Source organism: Hemiscyllium ocellatum (genome assembly GCF_020745735.1).
Source record: "Hemiscyllium ocellatum isolate sHemOce1 chromosome 27 unlocalized genomic scaffold, sHemOce1.pat.X.cur. SUPER_27_unloc_30, whole genome shotgun sequence".
NCBI lineage: Eukaryota > Metazoa > Chordata > Chondrichthyes > Orectolobiformes > Hemiscylliidae > Hemiscyllium > Hemiscyllium ocellatum.
The window spans coordinates 312,185-335,542 of record NW_026867499.1 but is presented as its reverse complement, the minus strand read 5'-3'; the positions used below and the strand labels follow the sequence as shown (position 1 = coordinate 335,542).

Below are 23,358 nucleotides of genomic sequence, written 5' to 3'. Positions count from 1 at the left end.
TGGATCATTAAACTGAAAAGGAAAGCAGTTGCAGTGTTCAGTGAAGAATAGTACAAGGTACTGTAGTGGATTTCAGAATATGAGTTTCCTGATTGGGGCTGTTCACTCGCTCCTGTTACCATTTCAGGTTGCTGACTTTTCGTCAGCATCCTGCACATGTTGGGATTTTTTTCTCCTTTCTAGTATCTACTTGAGTGACTCAGTGACAAATCTAGTTTATGAATTGTTCCTATGATATCCACAGTGCTATATAAATTGTTGTGGGTTACAATGTGTCCAAGTGAGGAAAAACAAACTGTTCATCTTAAATATTTATTTTTAAACAATGGAAATAAAATTAATATTTGGAAAACACACAACTTGCTGTGTAGTAAGATCATCAAAATTAGGAATGGGAGTAAGTAATTGACCATTGAGCTGCTCTGTCTTTCATTTATCTAAATTCTCTTTCCTGCACTTGTTTTTTTCATGACTTCATCTGCTGAAGTGACTACACTCCAAAAGCTTGTGATTTCAACATAGAACTAGGCGCAAGAGTCGGCCTTCCGGCTCTTCGAGTAAAAAATGAGGTCTGCAGATGCTGGAGATCACAGTTGAAAATGTGTTGCTGGTTAAAGCACAGCAGGTCAGGCAGCATCCAAGGAATAGGAAATTCGACGTTTCGGGCATAAGCCCTTCCTGATGAAGGGCTTATGCCCGAAACGTCGAATTTCCTATTCCTTGGATGCTGCCTGACCTGCTGTGCTTTAACCAGCAACTCACTTCCGGCCCTTCGAGTCTGCTTCACCACTCAATAAAATCATGACTAATCTTTCCGTGGACTATAGTCCACTTACCTGCGTTTTCACCATATCCCTTAATTCTTTCATTTTTTTCAAAAACGTATCTACTGCTTCTAGTGATTGCTGAAGTAATGTCAAATACTTCCCTGGGTAAGGAATTCCATAGATGAACAACCCTCTGGGTGACGAAGTTTCTTCTCAGTTCAGTTTTAAACCTGCTTCCTCTAAGCTTGAGGCCATGCGCTGTTAGCCTAGTTTCACCTTCCAGTGCACATTCTATTTCTATTTCTTTCAAAATTTAATATATTTCTGTAAGATCTTCCAAACAACCTGCTGGACTATAACCTGGTGTCATGTGACTTATGACTAAAAACTTTCTTATTACGCATCCTCATAGCAGTGGGATTTCAGGGCTCGAAGATTGGGACACTACCACTGCATCATAAAATAAAACCCTCTGCAGCAAATCGGTCCTCTTCTGTTGAATGAATGGGGAGAGGTTTCTTCTCAACATGGGGTACAAATATTATACCCTCAGAGCCCATTACACTGAATTGAGTCCTCTTCGGTTGAATGAATGGATGTGGAGGTGCCACAGTTGAAATCGTTAAAAATCACATCTTGCCCCTGACTATGTGACACTACCGCTACAGCCCCAGAGCCCGTTGCAGTAAATTGGGTCAGCTGCTGTTGAATGAATGAACGGGAATGAAAAGGGCGGATACACTGAGCCGCTTGTGACATTCCCCACCAATCCCAAAGCTTGTGGTCGGTACCGACCAATCGGAGAGAGAGATTGCAGAGGGTGGGACAACACGACACGCAAACGCGGCCGCTATTGGTCAGGTGGCGTAAGGTGCGCTCTGATTGGAGGAGGCGTGGATGACGCGCGTCACAGAAGGTGGAGACGGAATGAAGAAGATAAACAAAGATGGCGGCGCGAGGCTGCGGTTTCTGACGGAGGGAGGGGGGCAGACAGGCATCGTTTACCTCAGAAAATACCTTTAAAATACATTTCAAATTAAAGTCGGAACTTTTCAAACAAGAGGTGACGGTTACCGGGTGAACGGGAAAACAAATTAAAACTGTCGGCGGTGGAGGAGAGAGAGCCGGCGCCCGCGGCTTCTTCGGCGGCGGCCGGAGCCCAGGAGCTCAACAACCCCCCGGAGCTGGAGGAAGGTCCGAGCTCCAAGAAGCGGGGGGTCCGGCTGGAGGCTGGATTTACTCAAGGCTTGTATCTATTAACTTATTTAAATGGTACCTACTGTATGGGGGTATGGTTTACATTAAAACCGGAGGATCATGTCAGAGTGTTTGTTTATATTGAGCAGTTGTAGTTGGTAAAATACACTCCCTGGAGGAACACCTTCTATGATGCTGCATTTCTTACCTTCTGCCCTTCCCCCATTTGTTATCTCTCATCTCAATTTTACATTTTTGGTCAAATTTAATTTCACAATAATCGGACATGGTATTCACTGTGTATTATTAATAAATCTGTTGGATTGTTGTTAAACAAAATTAATGGTGTAATTTCATTTATGATGTCTGAGTTTGACATTGAATGTGCAGGTGTGAATACCAGTACGGTGTAAAAATAAATCAAGAGCTTGTCCTTTTTTAACAAAAAAAGGAGTTTAATGATATTATTGGCACTGTCTCCTTGAGCATGAAGATTCAAGTCTGAGCAACAAACCTTTCATGCAGTCACCCAGTTTAATTCAAGCCTAAGAAAATAATTCTGGCAGGCTAAGATTTATACAACCCAAAATATAATTGATTATCTTGTGTATTCTTATCTTTAAGCCGTAACAGCATTTCATGGCAGTTTGAGACTGAAACATGGCTGGAAAGAATGTAGATTGATGAAGAAAATCAAATGGTAGAGTCTGGGGCCACAATCTGTCAGTCTGACTTGATTGCATGGGTGGTGGTTCTTCAAAAGCACCTTCCAAGCCATGACCTCAACCACCAAGAACAGAGAAGTGTGAACACAGGATTCCGACTGCAAGATATATCGCATTGCTTCTTTGTTATTGACCAAAATGCTGGAACTCATTCCTGAACATTGTTGCAGACCACACCATGTTTGTGAAGCAATTTAACAGGCAGCTCAGGACCACCTTTTCAAGGTCAGTTTGGAAAGAGTTGTTGGTACAGCCAATGATATTAACATCTCATGAAATGGTAAGCAAAGAGCCCAGGGTGTTGGAGGCTGAATGTTAGCATGGATAGAGGATTGACTAACTACCACAGTTATGGTAAGGGCCATGTTCAGGATGGCAACTTGTAATTTGTGGTGTACCACGGGAATCAGCGCTGGGGCCAACATTATTTACAATATGTATACGAATTACTTGGATAAGTAAAGTGAATGTACTTTTGCAGAAGAGACAGTTGATGTGAAAGCAGGTGGTGAGGATGACATTAGATATCTGGAGAGGGATATAGACAGGTTAAGCAAATGAACGAAATGGGAAAATGAGGTCATGCAGATTGTCAGGAGGTGAAGAACTGAATATTAAATTGAGAAAACTTTAGAATCGAGGGATTTGGAATCACATCCACGAATCTCTTCATCCAATTTCAGTCAGTAATAGGGAGGCAAATGGGAGTTTGGCGTTTTCAGTAGAGTATAAATGTAGAAAGGTTATAGTGAACCTATGTAAGGCCCTAGTCAGGCCACAAGTGAATATTATGAACACTTTAGGGCCCTTTACTTGACGAAAGATATATTGGCATTGGAGGCAGTCCAGAGAAGGTTGACCATGATGATATCAGGGATGGAAAGAATGTCTTATGAGGAGAACTGAATAGGTTGGGCCTGTGCTTATTAGAAGTTAGAAGAATTAGAGGTAACCTTCTTGTCACGTACAAGGTTCTGAGGAGACTTGACAGGCTAGACGTGGAAAAGTGGGTGAGTCTGGGACCAGAGGAAGTAACCTCCAAATAAGAGATTGCATGTTTAGGACAGATAGGAATTACTCCTGAGGGCAGTAAATCTGTGGAACTTGATACTACAGGGGGCTGTTAAGCCTGGGTTGTTATGTGCATTCTAGGCTGAGATAGTTTTTTTTTAAATCAGTAAGCGAATTGAGGATTATGGGACAATGCCAGAAAAGTGGAGTAAATGTTTACCAGAATAATTGTGATCTGAATAAGTGGCAGCGTCAACTCAATGGGCTGAATTGAATAGTAAATACTAATGAGGAAAAGAATACAACTGCAAATTACAAACCAGTCAGTGTTGGGAAGCCTAGAGATTGTAGGGAGTAGGTGGCATTTGGGCATTGTTACTGGATTTAACATCTGGAGATTCAAAGTGATGCTGCTATGGCCCCGATGCAATTTGAAATCAATTTATGTATCTGGAATATAAAGCTGCTTTGGTGATCTTATCAATTGTCATAAGTACCGATCTTGTTCACTAATAACCTTTTTTTAAGGAAGGAAATCTTCTGTCCTTTCCCAGTTTGGTGAATGTCTCACTCTTGATCCAAAGTCATGTGATTGACTCTTAACTGCCCTCTGAATTGGCACTTGGTTCTTTTGGGAGACAAAGTGTCACATTCCATGAATGAATAAAGAAAAATATTCAGGACAAGATTGTCAATGTCACTGTCAGTGAAGGGAAGATTGTGATCTGGTGATACTGGTTAAGTAGCCCAGAGATCTCGGTCTTCTGAGAACAAAAATTAAAATCCCATCATGGATGCTAGTGGACTTTTTTTTCAATGAATAAAAAGATCTGGAAGTGAGAGTTTGTCTCAGTACTGGCAACAAGGAAACCATTATTGGCTAAGAAATGAATTGCAGATGTTGGAGATCAGCAACAATTGCTGGGAAAATGCAGCAGGTCTGGCAGCATCTGTGGAAAGAAAACAGTTCATGTTTTGAATCCAGCCTAATTTTGAAGGACCACCGAACTCAAAACAGTAACACTGTCGTCTCCTCATAGATACTGCCAGAACTGTTGCTTTTGTCCAATCATTACTGATTGTTGTGAAAGTGATCTTTTAGGGAGGGAAATCTACCATTCACAACCCTACACGCGCGTGTGCGCGCTCACATCATGTGACTCCAGACCTACCACAATGTGGTTGACTCTCAACTGCCTTCAAGCATGTAGCCAATTGCTCGGTTCAAAGGCCATGAAGGCTGGTGAGCAAATGTTGGACATGCGAGCAACAATCCCATCCCTCAAAATATTTTCTTATATATTATAAAGCATAGGTTAATGAAGGACAGCCAAAACAAACTGCTATGGGAAAGTCATGCCCAACTAACTTGATTTGCTTGTAGTTATAAATGTTTTTTTTAAAATCTTCTTCAGCGAGAACATTGGTTCCATCATTGTTGCAATACTGCATGCAATTCTGTGCTTTCTGATACAGGAAGGGTGTTATGAAATTTGAAAGGGTTCAGAAAACATTTACAAGGATGCTGCCAGGGCTGGAGGGTTTGAGCTACAGGAAGAGGCTGAATAGATTGGGGCTATTTTCCCTGGAGCTTTGGAGGCTGAGGGGTGACTTTAAAGACATTTATAAAATCATGAGAGGCATGGGTAGGGTAAATAGGCAAGGTCTTTTCCCTTGGGTGGGGCAGTCCAAAATTAGAGGGCAAAGGTTTAAGGTTAATGGCAAATGGAGTTTAATATAGATAAGTGTGAGGTCTTATATTTTGTATAGTCAAATCAAGGCAGGAATTTCATGGTGAATGGTAGGACTTTAAGGAGTGTAGTGGAACAGAGGGATCTTGGAGTACAGGTTCACAGTTCTCTGAAAGTGGAGTCACAGGTAGAAAGTTTTTGGCACTCTGGCCTTCATAAGTCATGGCATTCAGTATAAAATAGTAAATTAGAGTCGAGATAAGCACCAAATAATAACCCATACCAACAAGCACTGTTTCATATGCAGTATTTCAAACCAAGAGATGTAGGGATGCAGGTTCATATCTCCTGGAAGGTGGAGTCATGGGTAGACAGGCGGTGAGGAAGTCTTTTGGCATGTTTACTTTCATCAGTCAGAGCACTGAGTACAGGAGTTGGGATGAACTGTTGCAGCTGTCACAGATTTCACATAACAACACAAGATGTGACCGCACCCCCCCGACTGACTGTCCCTTTGCATATCGGGGGAAGAGATTGTGATGATCAGGAAACGTGCCATCCTTCAAAAACAGGGCTGTGTTCACAAATATTTGGACAGAGGAAGGAAGTTGCAGTTTGGGTGAAGATCAATCTTCAATCAGAGAGCGAGAAGAAGAATTGCGGCAGCTTCAGAAATTCATGGTCCAACTTCTGAAAAGACCTTGTCTGATTTGCAGTTGTTTCTGGGCTTGTAATATCGTGCTGCAGCATATTGTAGATCTTCAGTAAGTGTGTCAATACTGTACTGCAGAGGTCCATTCAGCAACTTGAGTCCATGTGAACTCTTTGTGGAGGTATGCAGTCTGCTCCATAACCCTGTTGGTTTACAGTTACATATAGATCTCCACAAAGATCTTTGGGATTAAGAGAGGAAAGAATGTTCCACAGTAACTAGAATTACTTTCAGATTTTCTGTCTTGGACTGACTGTGATAACCTTTGCAATCACTTCACAGAAATATTACAAGAGAAGAATTTGGCAGCAGAAATCTCAGACCAAACATCACATCAAAGTCTGATAGTCACTTGATTCACGAGGACGTGGATATTGATGGCCTTGAAAAAAAAGAGTTGAAGGTCTGTCTGCTTAGTTAGGTTTTAAACGTCAGTGTGACTGGAAACTGACTCTCACATATCCACACACCATAGTAGTGACTGGAACAAGCTTTACAGAGTGCATGAGAGTATTCCAATTATCAGAGGATTCACCAGTAACACCACACACATACTGTAAGCGTGAGCGAGTTTTCAACTGATTTTTAAGGTCAGAGACAGACGAGGGCACCTGTACCATGGAGAAACCGTGGAAATGTGGGGAGTGTGGGAATGGTTTCCCTTCGCCATCTACGCTGGAGATTCATTGGCGTTTACACATCGGGCAGCTGCTATTCACCTGTACTCATGCAGGAAAGGCTTCCCTCAGTTACACCACCTCCTGGCCCCCAGCGGGTCCACACCAGCAAGAACCCGTTCATCTGCCCCGTGTGTGGGCAGGGTTTCACTCAGTCACACCACCTGCTGCCGCACCAGCGGATGCACACCGGGGAGAAACCATTTTCCTGCTCCGTGTGCGGGAAAGGCTACACCAGTTCATATCACCTGCTGCTCGGCTTCCACGTCCATACTGGGGAGAAGCCGTTCACCTGTCCCGTGTGGAGGAATGACTTCTGCGATTCCTCCACCCTGCGCAAACACCAGCACATCCACACCAAGGAGCGACCGTTCACCTGTCCAGTGTGTGGGAAGGGCTTCACCCAGTCGTGCAACGTGTGGAGACACCAGCAACTTCACAAGTGAGATTGCGCAGGGATTCGGGTTGGATTCTGCTGTTACCGCTGCTGAGAGTCACATCTTGAACCCTGTTTAGTGGGTGAAGTAGGAGGGATAAGGGGTTCCTTTATGCTGACTGGTTGCTCTCTCACCCGCTTTACTTCCAATGGGAGCTGATGCTCTCTGAGCCTGGGATTGCACCTTCCCTACGGAACAGTCCACAGAAGCGGCTGAAGTGCAGTTAGATCTGAAATAGATACATTTGTCTGTCCCATTGCGTCTCCAGCACAGTCCATCCAATTGGCCTCTGTCAGTGTTTATGCTACACCTGAGCCTCCATTGCCGATGTGTGGTTCCTTTCCCTGTACTCACCTCCCATTCATGTGTCTATCCAGATATACCTTAAGTGTTGCTAAGGTGCCTCTTTCCACTACATCCAATGGCAATGCATTCCAGGCATCCAGCATCGAACTGTGTGAAAAATCTTCCCTTTCAATTCTCCCCCAGACTGTCCCCCTCTCGCCTTGAACCTGTACCCTCTTGTAGTTGACTTTTCCACCCTGGGGAGGGGGAAAGCCTCTGACTATCTAACAGACTATCTGGCCCAACACCAAACATCCAAAGAATAATCCACACAGACCCATTTCCCTATCCCTATTACTCGACATTTACCCCTGACTAATGTACCTAACTTTCAATTCCTGAACATGTGGGGCAATTTAAGCATGGACAATCCAACTTAACCTGCCAATCCCTGGGCAGTGGGTAATTTAGCCTAGCCACTCCACCCTAACCTTCACATTTGGATTGAGAGAGGAAACTGGAGGAAACCCATATCGACACGAAGAATTTGCAAACTCCACACAGACATTCGCCTGAGACTGAAATCGAACCAGTTTCCCTGGCGCTGTGAGGCATCAGTGCTATTGATTGAGCCACCATGCCACCTCCATCCAGCCAATCGGTGTGTCTCATCATTTTGTCGAGGTCATCCCTCCGCCTCTATCTTTACAGTGAAAATAATCCAGGTTTATCCCATCTCTTCTCATAATGAGACCTCCAGACCAGGCAATGTCCTAGTGAACCTTCTCGAAACCCTCTCCCTAGAGCATCCATGTCCTTCCGCAATATTCTGAATGTGAACGGAATAAGTCGCTGTAACATAACTCGCCAACTCTTACACTCAAGGCAAGCGTGCTGTGTGCCTTCTTGATCACGTTACCCGCCTGTGTTGCCACTTTTGGAGATCTATATGGCCAGATCTCTCTGTATGCCAGTGCTTCTATGTGGTCTGAAATTTCTCGTACAATTCTTGTATTTCCTATGTATCTGTATCCAGCTTCACCTTAATTGTATTCCCCTCTTTATCTCTTTTCCCCCATCCTCACCCCTCCACACATCTGCTCCTCTAGTCTTATGATATGCTGAAATGATGCCATTCAGCCCATTGAGTCTGCTCCACCATTCAATCACGGCTGATAAGTTTCTCAACCCCATTCTCCCCGTAACCTTTGATCCTCTTGATACTCAAGAACCTAGTTATTCCCATCTTAAATGTATTCAGTGATCTGGCCTCCACAGCCTTCTGGGACAGTGAATTCCATAGATACACCACTCTCTGTCTGAAGAAGTTCTCCTTATCTCCGTTCTAAAAGGTCTTCCCTTTACTTGAAGGCTGAGCCCTCGGGTCCTAGTTTCTCCTACCAATGGAAATATTTTCCCAACATCCACTCTGTCTAAGCTGTTCAGTATTCTGTAGGTTTCAATTAGTTCCCTTGTCATCTTCTAAACTCCATTGAGTATAGACCCAGAGTCCTCAGATGTTCTTCATATGTTAAGCTTTTTAATCCTGGGACCTTTCTCATCAACCTCCTCTGAACATGTTCCAGGGCCCGTACATCCTTTCTGAGATATGGGGCCCAAAACTGCGTACAGTACTCCAATTGTGGCCTGACCGGAACCTTTTAGACCCTCAGAAGTACATCCCTGCTTTTATATTCAAGTCCTGTCAAAATAAATGCCATTGTTGCATTTGCTTTCCTCACTACTGACTCAACCTGTAAGTTTACCTTGAGAGAATCCTGGGCTAGAAGTCCCAAGTCTCTTTGCTCTTCGGATTTCTGAATTTTCTCCTCATAATCCTTCTGTTCCAGGGAAGCAGCAGAGACTTCCAGACACATCGATTTGTATTCAGCGATATCCAGGGATCTCAAGAACTGCCAGTATCTCAGGAAGAATCGTTATTCCGGGAGGAGCGTGGTGTGCACCTGTAAACTCCAGAACTTCCCCCAACTTCATGAGTCAACAATAACTTTTTCTGGACCAAGAAATGAAAGGGCCAACGAAAAACTGTGACACCACAGGAACTGAAATTAGGCCATTCAGCCCATTGAGTCTGCTCCACCATTCACTTATTCTTGAGTATCAAAGGGTTCAAAGGTTACAGGGCGAATCGGGTTAAGAAATATATCAGCCATGATTGAATGACAAAGCAGATTCAATACGATAAATGGACTAATTTCTGCTAGTTACCCATCCCTGGGAAGAAGGAGGCAACACAATAAGTTGTTTCTTGGGACAGGCAAGATAATGTTGTTTAATAATGGTGTGACAAAAGGACAATTAATTCTGCTTGTGGAAGGAAAGCCCTGACATCGAGGGGTTAATTGCAGAGCAGGTTGTTTCAAGCAGACAGTTAACCCTCAAGGATAAGAAGGGAAGCTACAGAGCTGAGGTCTCCAGCAATGGGAGGTGATGTTAGAGTCTTAAAAAAAAGTCACACCACAGATTTGAAAATGAGGATATGCCACCAAAATTCAACTCTAGAACGATGCTGCAGCAGCAGTACTTAGACGAATAATACTGCATCAAACCTCTGGACACTTCCAGAGATGGGCACTGTCGGTGGAAACTCAGTTAAATTCAGCCATCAACTGGGTGATAGCCAATTTTGGGGGGTGAAGCTGAATGAACTTGAGGGGTTTTATTTGTGGTTGCTACATGCAATAAAGTGCAAATCATTGTTTCAGCAGTTGATTCTCTGTCGGTCTCTGAGTCAGGAGCCAAATTAAGGTGATTCACCCACAACCACACCAAGAGGCTGGGATTAATATTGACTCCATTGCATTCAAGAGAATGTCATCAATACTGTTATAAAGCTAAAACCTTGGAGCCCTGGCAACGTCCTTCCAAACCTTTTCTGAATCCTTTCAAGTTTCACAATGTCTTAAAAAGACGTCAACTTTACTCGACTAATGTGGGAGAATTTTCTGCATGATGCGTTGTGTCTGAAATAGCCCTCCCATGTGCTGTGACAGAGCTACAGTGACTTTCAAAAGCCTGACAAATGCTGTTATCAGTCAAAGATTCATTGGGAGAAGCTTCTCAATCACATCTGTAAATGGAGAAAGTGTTTTTAATAATGAGACATGAATAAAGGCTGCATTAATCTTTTGTTCTGAAGATTTACTCATACATCTCAAAACAGAGCAGTCTACGGGAATAAAAGACACTGCTGCCTATTTCCTGACCAGGACTCACTTTGCACAGAAAACATGGACATTTTAAATGAATGGGATGCCATTCGTTTTAAGATGACGTGAACTTAAGAGGCACAGCATTGGCTTAGAAATGAGAGATCCTTGACACACACACAGCCAAAATCATCACTGCCATTATTATCAAATTAGAATTTAGGCTGGATAGGCTGGGATGTTTTTCCAGTGGAGCCGAGGAAGTTGAGAGGCAATATTTTCAAACCATGAGGGGTAGAGTTGGGTTAATGGTAGCTGTCTCTTCCCTAGGGGGAGGATTTCTAGACCAAGGACGCGTTTTTATGGTGAGAGGAGAAAGATGGAAGATAAGATGTGGGGCAAAATATTTACAGAATCTAGTTCGCCTGGGGAAACAGCTGCCAGTGGAAGTGGTTGAAGCAGGTACATCAACAACATTGAAAAGGTGTTTCAACAAATACAGGGATAGGAAAGCTTGTGAAGGATATGGGCCAAGTGCAGGGAAATGAGGTCAGTGTTGACAAACATTTTGGTCAGCATGGACCGGTTTGGGCTGAAGGGCCTGTCTCTGTGCTATAGTACTCTATGACTGGCGTCTCTTTGTCACTCTGACAGTGTTGAGTTTCCACATGAACCAGGAAAAAGTGAGGACTGCAAATGCTGGAGATCAGAGTTGAGAGTATGGTGCTGGAAAAGCACAGCAGGTCAGGCAGCACCCGAGGAGCAGGAGAATCGATGTTTCAGGCATAAGGACATCCAGATGAATATCTCACTAAATCAGGCTGAATAAAATCTGATCTCATTTGTCAACTCTGATGCAGAGGTGCAGGGGGTGGACAGGTCAGAAGTCACACAACACCAGGTGAGAATCCCAATAGATTGATTTGAACTCAAGAGCTTTCGGAGCACTGTTCCTTCATCAGGTGAAGTGATGAAGGAGCAGCACTGATGAAGGAGCAATGCTCCTAAAGCTTGGGATTTCAAATAAACCTGTTGGACTGTAACCTGGTGTCGTGTGACTTCTGACTTCTTCAACTGCGCATTCATGTTGAACTTGATGGGATACTTTATCCAACTTGGTGTAGTTAAATCATATCGCTTGGAGGGGTTCATTTGAAACCTTTCAGGAGGTGAATTCAACAAGATTGAATTATGCAAAGTTACTCAGTTCTAAACTTACATCAGGACCGGTAGTCATAGAGAGGTACAGCGCAGAAACAGATCCTTCAGTCCAACTCGTCCACGCTGACCAGATATTCTAAATTAATCTAGTCCCATTTGCTAGCACTTGGCCCAAATCCCTCTAACCCTTTCTATTCACGTCTCCAACCAAATGTCTTTTAAATTCTGTAATTCTGCCAGCCTCCTCCACTTCCTCTGGCAGCTTATTCCATACACGCACCACACTCTGCATGAAACGTTTTCCCTTTCGGTCCCTTTTAAATCTTTCCCCTCTCACTCTAAACCTATGTCCTCTAGTTCTGACAATATCCTGGTAAATCATTTCTGATGGAGATGTCAACGCTTCGGATAGAACCCTTCTTCAGTCCTGAGGGATAATATCTGAAATGCTGACTTCTCCACCTCCTGGTGCTGCCTGCCTTGTTGTGCCCAGCCTCCTGCTTGGCTATTTTAGATTCCAGCATCTGCAGTATTTTATTTTGTCTCTAACAAATGGTGGAGCAAATTCGATGGGTCAAAATGTCCTAACTTCTGCTCCAATGGTCTTAGGTTCGTGCTGGTCCTGGGCTCAATGAGCAGCAGTGCCCACTGGAAGAAATGTTCATGGAATCATACAATCACTACAGTGTGGAAACGGGCCCTTCTGCCCAACAAGTTCAGACCGACCCTTTGAAGAGTAACTCACCCAGACACATTCTCCTACCCTATCACCCTGCACTTACCCCTAACTAATGCAGCACATCTACACGTTCCTGAACACTGTGGGACTATTTAGCTTGGCCAATTCGCCCAAACATGTGCACGTTTGGACTTTGGGAAGACACTGGAACACGCAATGGAAACCCACGCAGACACTGGGGGGAGTTACATGCAAACTCCATACAGACAGTTACCCTGAGGATAGAATCAAATCTGGGTCCCTGGCGCTATGAGGCAGCAGTGCGAACCACTGAGCCACCCCCCCCCAACCCCCTCCACTCCCCCAGTAGAAAACAAAAAAGCCTACCAACTCTTCCATTACCCCCACTGTCAGAAAGGGCAGGAGGTTCAGTCCTGGGGGTGACCCTCAGCAGCGTTACCGGCAGAATCTGATTGTTGGGAGCATTGGTGCCTCCGCTGGTGCTTGTTCAAACTGCAGGACATTGTGAACCTCTGCCCACACTCAGGGCAGGCAAACGGCCTCTCCCCAGTGTGGACCCGCTGGTGCGTCAGTAGACTGGAGGGGACAGCAAAGCCCTTCCCGCACTCAGGGCAGGTGAACGGCCTCTCCCCAGTGTGGACCCACCGGTGTGTCAGCAGGTGGGATGCCTGGGTAAAGTCCTTCCCGCACTCAGAGCAGCTGAAGGGCATTTCCCCAGTGTGGACACGCTGGTGCTTCAGCAGGTCGGAAGAGCGTGTGAAGCACTTTCCGCAGACAGAGCAGGTGAATGGCCTCTCGCCGGTGTGGACCCGCCGATGGGCCAGCAGGTCAGAGGAATCGCTGAAGGCCTTCCCACATTTGGGGCAGGGGAAGGGCTTCTCACCAGTGTGGACCCGCCGGTGAATCACGAGGTGGGAGGAGCGAGTGAACACCTTCCCACAATCGGGGCAGCGGAAGGGCCTCTCCCCTGTGTGCAGCCGCTGGTGCCTTATCAGGGCGGAGGAATCATTGAAGGCCTTCCCACACTTGAGGCAGCTGAAGGGCCTCTCCCCTGTGTGCACCCGCAAGTGCCTCAGCCGGGCGGAGGAATCGCTGAAGCTCTTCCTGCACTCAGGGCAGCTGAAGGGCCTCTCCCCTGTGTGCACTCGCCGGTGCCTCAGCAGGGCAGAGGAATCACTGAAGGCCTTCCCGCACTCAGGACAGGAGAATGGCTTCTCCCTGGTGTGACTGCGACGATGTGTCTCCAGGGCAGACGGGACACGGAAACCTTTCCCGCAGTCGCCACACTTCCATGGTTTCTCCATGGCCAAAGCTACAGTTGCACACAAACGCGTGTATGTCCCTTCCCAGCCTTGAATTCCTCTTTTCAGGCCAGTTAACTGTTTCAGGCTCCACACTCCGTGTGTTGCTGCAACACTAGGATCTCTCTTCCAGTCCCACTGATGCTGAAAACGTACTGAAACAGGAACCAATTGGATCACAGTCGAAAATTGTTGCAGTCCCGATGGATTGAGTGACTCACAAATGCTGGAGAATCAGAGTCGGAAACTGCGGGTCAGGCAGCATCCGAGGAGCAGGAGAGTTAATGGTTCAGGCATAAGCCCTTCATCTGTTGATTTTGAAACTTCATCTTCAGATCAAATACTCTGAAAAGAGATTACAAAAGTCATCACTGCCAGTCCAGGGTAGAAATTCAGAACAAGCAATTCTACTTTCTGCAGAACATTTCTTTTGTTATTCCATAAAACTGAAAGCACCATCCCACTTTTTCACTCACTCCCTCTCTCCCTCTGTTCTCACTCCATTCTAATTCTCCTGAAAGTGCTGATTCAGGATCTGACAGGGACAGAAGAGCAAAACAGTCACAACTGACACCTCTCTGAATTTTGGATACCTCCACCTGAAAATTAATATCTTCCACGACATTGGGATACTGTTGAGAGTGAGCCGGTCTGATTTTTGGAAGCAAAAATATAGTGTGTAAATTCAGGATGAACCTGCAAAGCAGCTTCTTGACAACCAATCAGACACAAAATGGTTAACGTGCCCCCACGGGGGTGGGGGAGTTTTGGAATGAGACACCAAGGCTATGACACCAGAGAGAAATTGAACAGACTGGTGTGGCAAACCAGAGTCATCTAGATATACAGCACAGAAACAGGTCCTTTGGTCCAACTGGTCTATGCTGACCAGATATCCTCACCGAATCTGGTCTAATTTGACTGCATTTGGCCCATATCCCTCTAAACCCTTCCTATTCATAAACCTATCTAGATGCCTTTTAAATGTGTCATAATTATACCAGCATCTACTACTTCCTCTGGCAGCTCTTTCCTTACACGGGCCATCTTCTGCATGAATTGCCCCTTAGGTTCCTTTTAAATCCCTCGCCTCCTCCCCGGGCCACCTCACCCTAAACCTATTACTGTATAGTTCTACACTCCCAGAGAAAAGACCTTGTCTATCCCTCTCTTTATTTATAGAATGTAAGCATCAACAGCTCAGGGCGGGGATTGGGTGGGTGGTGGGGGGGTGGGGGGGGTGGGGGGGGGTGGGGGAAGGAAGCCGAATGTGCTGGAGCCAACACGGAAGAAGACGACACAAAACCTTGAAGCTGCAATGAGGAATACTGCATGTGCTGTACTTGTACCTGTTGCTTTTATTTGTGGAATCAAGTGCATTTTAAAAATAAAAACAAACAAGATATCTATCCCTCCCCTTTCCCAATCTCCCAATGCTGTGCTGGACACACAGTGAGAGAACTGGGAGCAGGAGTTGGCCATTTGAGCCTGCACCAACACCGAACACATCATAATTGAACATGAATATACCTGCAGGCAGTGGAGACTGGGATTTCTTTCACTGGAGCAGAGGAGATTGAGAGGTGACCTTACAGAGGATTATAATATCATGAGGGGTACAGATGAGGTGAAAGGCAGGTGTCCTTTTCCTAGGGTGGGGCTTTCAAGATTAGGGAGCAAAGTTTGAAGGGGAGAGAAGAAAGATTTTAAAAAGACACGAAGAGCTCCATTTTTTTCACATAGAGAGTGGTTTGTGTGTGGAATGGGTGTCCAGAGGAAGTAGTGGATGCATGTACAGTGACAATGTTTAAAAGACATTTGGAAAAGTACATGAATAGGAAAGGTTCAGAGGTATATGGGCCAAACACAGGCAGATGGGACGAGTTGGGTTTGAGAACATAGTCAGCATAGACTAGTTGGACCGAAGGATCTGTTTCTCTGCTGTATGACCCTGTAGCTGTTCTGTACTGGTCTTAAAACCATTTTCTTGGAAATCCGAGATGGCGGTGGTTTGAGTGGTCTGCTGTGCTGGGCTCTGTGCCACACCCCCTGGTAAGGTGGACTTTTACCCCTCTCCCCACCTCATTAACCATCCGTAGGAGAAAAAAATTGCGAATATAAACTTACTGAACGTCTGGAGCTGCTATAATTGTGGTTTGACAGCTTTAGGAACAGAATGAAAGCAAATGAAGGAAAGGGGCCAAAAGGGGTGCAGCAGGTAGGGCACTCCCCAACTGCATTGGGGGTGCTTGGAGCCATTGCTCAAACTTCCAGGGCAATCCCTGTGGATTTAATGGGACAGCAGCAGCTACTCTCGGTGTTTGCCAATCTCTGAGAAAAGATTGAAGCAGCGGTGGAACCACTATCTGCCACGCTGCAAAAGCATGGACAGGAAATTCACGTGTTGGGCCGAAGAGAATAAGCAGCGGAGGAGAGGACCGTGGCATCGGAGACCGTGGCGGAGGTCTCAGGAGGAAGGATCCAAACGCTGGAAGACCAGGTTCGGATCCTTCAGGAGCAAGTGGACAACCTGGAAAACTAAAGTAGAAGAGAAATCTTACAGCTTGTGGGTCTTCCGGAACGCGAGGAAGGTGAAGACCTTATTGGATTCCTGGGGCTGGAGTTGTAGTCTGGCCTGTTGAGTGTGGAGCGGGCACACTGGATCGAAATGTGCAGGTCCGGGTCGGACCCGCAGCCCCGCGTGGTCCTAGTGTGGCTCCTGCATTATAAAGAAAACCAGTGATTGAAACAGCAAGAAGACTGGGAAGAGATCCACAGGCTCTAATGCACAAAGGATCAGAATAATATATTTTCAGGACTTCTCAGGAGCCTGGATTAAGAAAAGGGCATTTAATTAAGTTAAGAGAAAATTAAGGGATCTGAACATACAATATTCCTTGAGGTCCCTGATTGTATTGCGTTTTACTCATGGAGGGACGGTATATAATTTGATTCAGCAGAAAAGGCGAAGGACTTTGCGAATTCTCTGAATTAAAGAAATTGAGTTGGGGTGAAGGCGGGAGGGACGTCATTCCAGACAATGCTACTTTTTTGCCCCTTATTTTGTGGTTATCGGCTTTATACGTACTGCCTTGGTGTAAAACTGGAATTATTTAGTATATCGGTCAGTTAGGTATTGTCTGGGGCCTTTTTTTCACTGCTGTCCTTTTGTTTTTGGATTGGGGGTGGCTATACCTGTGTTTAAGATGTATGGAGAAGGGGTGTGGGGAGATGGGCAACCATTGTTAACTCTCAGAATGTAAATAACATGTTTTTTTCAAATATGTGAATTGCCTGGCGTTTGGGGCACAGCCTCAGTGGGAAGGAGCCAGGCTGATGGCAATGGTGGGGGTTGGGGTGGGGGGAAAGAGATCTCTACATAATTGGGGGTTATTTGAGCATTTGCTTAAGTTATATGTGGTGGTTAGATTTTTATTTATAGTAGTTTTAATAGGAGCAGTTTTTAGAATTTATAGAGTTAATGTCTTTGTTGCTCACCGCACCTCAGATAAGCTTCCTCCTCTTGGGAAACCAGAGGCTTCCCTGGATGGCCATGTCTACTGATTCGTTCAGGTGGTGCGCCTGGAATGTAAAAGGGAGCCACTCCCCCATTAAAAAGAAAGAAGGTGCTGTCAAGCCTCAGGAAGGAAAGGGTGGACACATTTAACTGTTAAGGAACATCTGAAACTGCAGCAAGGAGGTTGTGATAGGGTATTCTTCTCCTCCTTTAGCTCCAAGTGTAGAGGAGTGGCTATACTGGTAAGAAGGAATCTCCCTCTCCAGGTAATTGAGCAAATTAAGGACGAACATGGACTGTCCATCATTCTTAAAGCTCTAATACATGGTGAAGATTATGGCGTCCTGAATCTGTATTGTCCCCCCGGTGCACCCTCTTAAATTTCTAATTGATGCAGCTGCTAAATTAATGAGTCTTGGGATACGCCGCATGGTCATTGGAGAGGATTTTAATCGTCTAATAGATCCTGAGGTAGACAGAGTGCCAAGGGGCCAGGCAGGTCACCCGCGCAACCTAAGCAGTTGGTGGACATGTGCAAGGAGTTGGGATTAGTGGATGTATGGAGGCATCTCCACCCTAATAGAAGACACTTTACTTTCTCTTCCAACCCACATGAGTACCACATGGGAACTGACACTTTTTAATGCCATTGGATTGCTTGGACAGAACACTGGCTTGTGAAATTGGCAATATAGCTGTCTCAGACCATGTGCCAGTGTATTTAGATGGTAAAATCAAGAGTGGTGGAATGGATGCACAGCACTGGTGCATGGACCCATTCCTGTTAAGGGATAGCAAATTTGTTGAGTACATCACAAGAGTTCAGAGCCTTCTGGGTACCAACTTGGGTACGGCCAGTAATCCAGAAATACTGTAGGAGGCCACTAAGGCATATTTATGAGGCTTGATTATTTTTTATTCAATGACTAGAAGGACGCAGAGGAAGAAGCAACAACAGATGCTGGAGACCCGTCTGCAGATAGCTGAGGAAGTATATTATAATAGGCCTTCACTGGTCAAGCTGCAGCTCTCCGGCTGCTCCCAACTCATTGCACACACTGGGAAAAAAAAGGTCTGCTTTGCTCAACAAAGATTGTTGGAAGTTGGAGATAAGCCAGGTAGATATCTGGCCAGAAAGAAAAATGCTTCCCAATCTATTATGTCTGTTCGAGAGAAGGCTGGCACAGTTACCCGTGAGTTAAAGAAGATTAATGTTAGATTTAGGGAGTAATTTGCAGAGTTATATCGGTCGGAGGGAGATGAACATGGAGCAGTAAGAATGCAGGCCTTTTTTGAGATCCTGCACCTCCCTAGTATAAACGTGGAACAGGTTTCCTGTTGAATATGCCTATGACGATACAGGAGGTGCAGGATGCAATGAAGCACCACGGTCAGATGGATTCCCAAGTGAATTCTATAGGAATTCATAAATGTGTTGGTGAAGCCACTTCTGGGGATGTATAGCTATTCATATGTATGGGTTGTCTTCCACCCTCTCTTAGGGAGGCTAATATCTCCCTCATTATAAAGAAGGGGAAAGAGCCGGAAGAATGTGCTTCATACAGACCCATTTCACTATTGAATGTAGATTTTAAAATTCTACCCAAGACACTGGCCCTGAAGTTGGAAAAGGTGTTGTCCTGTATTGTGAAAGAAGATCAGATGGGTTTTGTTAAGGGCCATAGCTCCTCCAACAATATCAGGAGGGTACTGAACATGGTGCAGGTATGCCAGCAAAGGTTGATCCTGGGTTCGGTGGCCTCCCTAGATGCAGAAAAGGCATTTGACCAGATAGAATGGCTGTACCTGTTTGGGATCCTCAAGCGCTTTGATCTGGGGACAACCTTTGCTAGATGGGTGGTGGTGTTGTATAATGATCCTAAGGCAGCAGTCATCACAAACGGCACTAAGTCAGATAACTTTAATGCTGGGAGAGGTAGTCGAAAGGGATGTCCTCTTTCACCGCTGCTATCTACCTTGGCAATTGAGCCATTAGCTGAGGCTGAGGCTATCAGGAGGGATCCTGAAATAATAGCGCCAGGAATGGGAATGGGGGAACATAAGATTACCCTATATGCTGATGATGTCCTTCTGTTCTTGGCCAATCTGGAGGAGTCTGTTCCTCGATTGATTCAAACAATTAATTTATTTGGAAGTTTTTCAGGCTGCAGGATCAACTTTACAAAATCAGACGCCATGCTGAAGGATGGAATGCAGTTCCTGTTTAGATGGTCGTCAAAAGGGTTTTTGTATTTGGGAATTTTTATTACCCCTGCCTTCCACCAGCTGTATAAAGCTAACTATGTACAATTACTGGAGAGGATAAAGCAGGATTTACAGCGGTGGGACGGATTACCATTATCATGGTTAGGCCGAATAGCTCTGATTAAAATGAATGTTCTTCCTCGCCTGTTGTACCCCATGAGAATGCTCCTGTTGTTGCTACCCAGATGGGTATTACGGAGGCTCAATGGGTGTCTAGGTTATTTTATTTGGTGTCGCAGTCGCCCCCTAATTAAGTTTACCAAATTGCAGCTCTCACAGGGTGAGGAGGAGTGGATCTTTTGGACTTGGAGAGATATCAAATAAGCGCTTTCTTAGCATATGTGGGTGACTGGGCACGGGGGGACTTGGGGTCGATTTTGCTTGATGTTGAAGCATTGCAGTCGAGATGTCCCCGAGTTAATCTATTATTCACTGATAAGATGAAATCCGAGACTGAGCAGTGTAAGAGTACAATCATTTTAAATACAGTGAAAGCCTGAAGGACACTGAGGCAAGACAAGGGCATTTGGCTGAAGACCTCGCTGATTACCCCACAGGTGGCAGCCTAAGGATTTAACCTGAGACAATAGACTCCGGCTTTAAGTCATGGGAGAATAAGGGAATCTCCTGGAGGGAAGATTTATTTGAAGGTTAGGTCTTGATGTCATTTAGCCAGCTAAGACAGAAATATGCATTGTCTAATAGGGGCCTTTTCCGGTACTTTCAGCTAAGGGATTATATACAGAGGAAGACCACACTCCTGGCTCAGCTTTACAGGTCAAATGTGGAGTAAAGAGTACTCTGTGTACAGGCGCTCTTTCAGTTAGTACGTTGTATCATTCACAGAAGGGACATACCTTAGGAGATGTGGAGGGACTCTCTACCATGTGGAATCAGGAGTTAGGATATTTCATTAGAAGTATGGCAAGATATATGGGAAAATGTAAGGAAAATTTCAACATGTAACAAAGCACAGGGCATGCAATTGAAGATTTTACACAGGGCTTATTTGGCGCCAGAGAGGCTAGCTAGGTTCAAGAGTGGCGCATCACCAGGGTGTCCCAAATGTAACATTAGTATAGGCACTCACATACTGCTATTGGTCATGTTGTAAGATCCAGAGATACTGGAGTGCTATAGTAAGGGAGCTGAAGGACATCCTGGGGGATTGAAGTTAAAGTGAATCCGGTATTTCTTCTTCTGAGGTTGACAAATTTGCCTTCTCTTGGAGAACACAGGAACAGACTGTGTAACATTCTTACGCGCTGTGCAAGGAAGAACATTTTAATGAATTGGACATTGGAAAAACCCCCAGGGCTTATGGAGTGGCATATGCTGGTGATGGAGCATCCACCTCCAAGATGACCTCACAAATATGGTGCACCACAAAACAGTAGTTTTACAAGACGTGGCGGCCTTTTCTAAATTGTATTGATGCAGACTGATCAGCAGTATTAATTAGGACTATGGTATAGCTGTGGGAATCAGTCTGGGTGCTCATGGGGCCCTGGGAGGGCAAGGCTGGGTGAAAAGAATACAGGTGCAATAACTGGTGCTCCCATGGCTGGAAGCCTTAATGGAGATGTGGTGAGTGAAATAGAATATAGTAATGTGATAGAATTCAAATTAACTTAAATTATGTTTAATTTTATTTTTATTCAATTTGATTGTAGTTTAGTTTAAGCTAAGTTTGTCCTAGTAGAATAATAGGTAGCTCATTATTAATAGTATCATAATATGACATTGTTGTACTGTTATTTTTCTGTATTTTAGTATTGTTCTTTTTTGTATATAGAGGTGTTGCGAGAGATTTGAAAAAGTTTTGAATAAAAATATATATTTTTTAATTTCTTGTCTTACCCCATAACTATTTTTGAGATTCAAAAGTCAGATAAACTCAGCTTTGAATATATTTAATACCTCCCTAACTACAGGAAGGCACCCCCACTTTGAACTCAGTTCCTCTTGCTAATATACCACTTGCCTTGCTGATTGCTTGCTGCACCTATGTGACAACTGGCATTGACTGGAGTAGAAAGCCTGAGCAGAAGGTAGCTGCGGCACGTTTGTACATCCACACATCATTCCTGGATGAAAGGCTTTTGCCCAAAACGTTGACTGTTCTGCACCTCGCATGCTGTCTGACCAACTGTGCTTTTCCAGCGCCACAACTTTCGACTCTGATTTTCGGTACCTGCAGTCCTCACTTACTCCACATCCCAATATATCACCATTTAAATAATGTACCTGCTTTCTGTTTTTATTTCATAGGGAAGGTTATAACTTCACACTGCGTTACTACATTTACCATGTGTTTGCCAAATAAGACACATACCTGAACCAACTTTGCTGCAAGTGAAGAACTGAACACCAGAGTGAAAAAATAAAATGAGAAAGGGGGTGAGAAGAGTAAGTTGTACTCACACAAATTTGGACAGAAGAAAGAAGTTGCAGTCTGGGATGAAGTTCAATCTTCATTCATAGAGAGAGGAGCAACAACACCTTCACAAGCGCCTGATCCAACTTCCGCATTCAGACAATAGGGGGGAGGCTCTCAATGGCAGGAAGACCGCACTCCTTCCGGTCCTTCAGGGCTTCCCATTGGTCGATCAGAAGAATGTTGCGTGCCGTTTCCGCTGACAGTAAGGAGCATGCGCAGTATTTTGCTGACACCAGCGTACATGCGCAATGCTTCCTGACACCGAAAAGCATGCGCAGTGTGCCCAGTGGAGATGCTGGTCCAACTGCCAATCGGAGAGAAAAACAGGCTGGAGCCACACTTCTTTTGTTTTCCTGGGGCTCAACAGTTTATTCCTTTTGCATTTTGTCTGGCTGCTCAATCTTTGAATGTCATTTCCCCAGGGTAGAGGAAATCCAAAACTGAAGGGGCATAGGATTAGGCTGAGAGGGAAAAGGTTTAAATGGAACCGAACTGGTAACATTTCCATGCAGAGGGTGGTGTATGTATGGAATGAGCTGCCAGAGACAGTGGTCGAGGCTGGAACAATTACAACATTTAAAAGGCATCTGGATAGGAATATGAATAGGAAGGGTTGAGAGAGATATGGGCCAAATGGTGGCAAATGGATCACCAGATTAATTTAGAATATGTGGTTGGCATGCACCGAAAGGCTTGTTTCCCTGCTCTGCAACTCTATGACTCTATTTCTACTTAATCTGAACCAACTTTACAAGACGAGGACTTGGCCATTCCATCTTTACAGCCTATTCTCAACTGTGGGCTAATTGCACAGATTTCAATGCAAGTTTCAGAAAAATGGCTGCTGCTTTTTAGAAAAATAATTGAATTTGCTTTCAAACTTTACAGATGTTTTTGAAAATATCATTTTAGCGATTCTCAATGTTAAAGATCGGCCATTTTTCACACCGCCCCCTCCCATCTCCCAGGTAGAGTCATCACCATCCGCGCTCTCTGTCCTGAGAAGGGCTGATACAGTGAACGAAGAGGGTTCGAGGCACAAGAAAGGATGAGAGTGGGGGTGCGGGTAGAGAAATTGGATGGGAAACAGAGGCTAGGCGGAAGAGAGAGAGAGAAATGGACATGGGGACAGAGCATTGGAGTTAGAGAAACCCTGGGGTGCACAGGATGGGGAGCAGAGCGTTTGTCAGAGAGAGAGAGAGAATGGGGGCGCAGAGTGTGGGGAGAGAGAATGGACGTGGGTCAGTGGGTGGGGAGAGAATGGAAAGGGGCAGAGGGTGGGGGAGAAAGAGAGTAACAATG

The 23,358-nt window shown here is 44.9% G+C and overlaps 1 protein-coding gene and 1 long non-coding RNA gene across 2 annotated transcripts; both read right to left on the bottom strand.

The window, feature by feature from the left end:
- Positions 1-9,783: 9,783 nt before the first annotated feature.
- Positions 9,784-14,066, bottom strand: LOC132808079 (gastrula zinc finger protein XlCGF7.1-like). The gene is made up of 2 exons (XM_060821988.1): positions 12,900-14,066; positions 9,784-10,593 (listed from the first exon to the last, which is right to left on the bottom strand). Exon 1 carries the CDS (start codon positions 13,835-13,837, stop codon positions 12,941-12,943), a length of 897 nt encoding a protein of 298 aa, XP_060677971.1. The 5' UTR covers positions 13,838-14,066; the 3' UTR covers positions 9,784-10,593; positions 12,900-12,940.
- A 47-nt stretch (positions 14,067-14,113) lies between these two features.
- LOC132808073 (uncharacterized) lies at positions 14,114-22,120 on the bottom strand. Its single transcript, XR_009642023.1, has 3 exons — positions 22,041-22,120; positions 16,396-16,553; positions 14,114-14,179 (listed from the first exon to the last, which is right to left on the bottom strand). It is a non-coding gene; the product is annotated as an uncharacterized LOC132808073 (long non-coding RNA).
- Between the last annotated feature and the right edge of the window lie 1,238 nt (positions 22,121-23,358).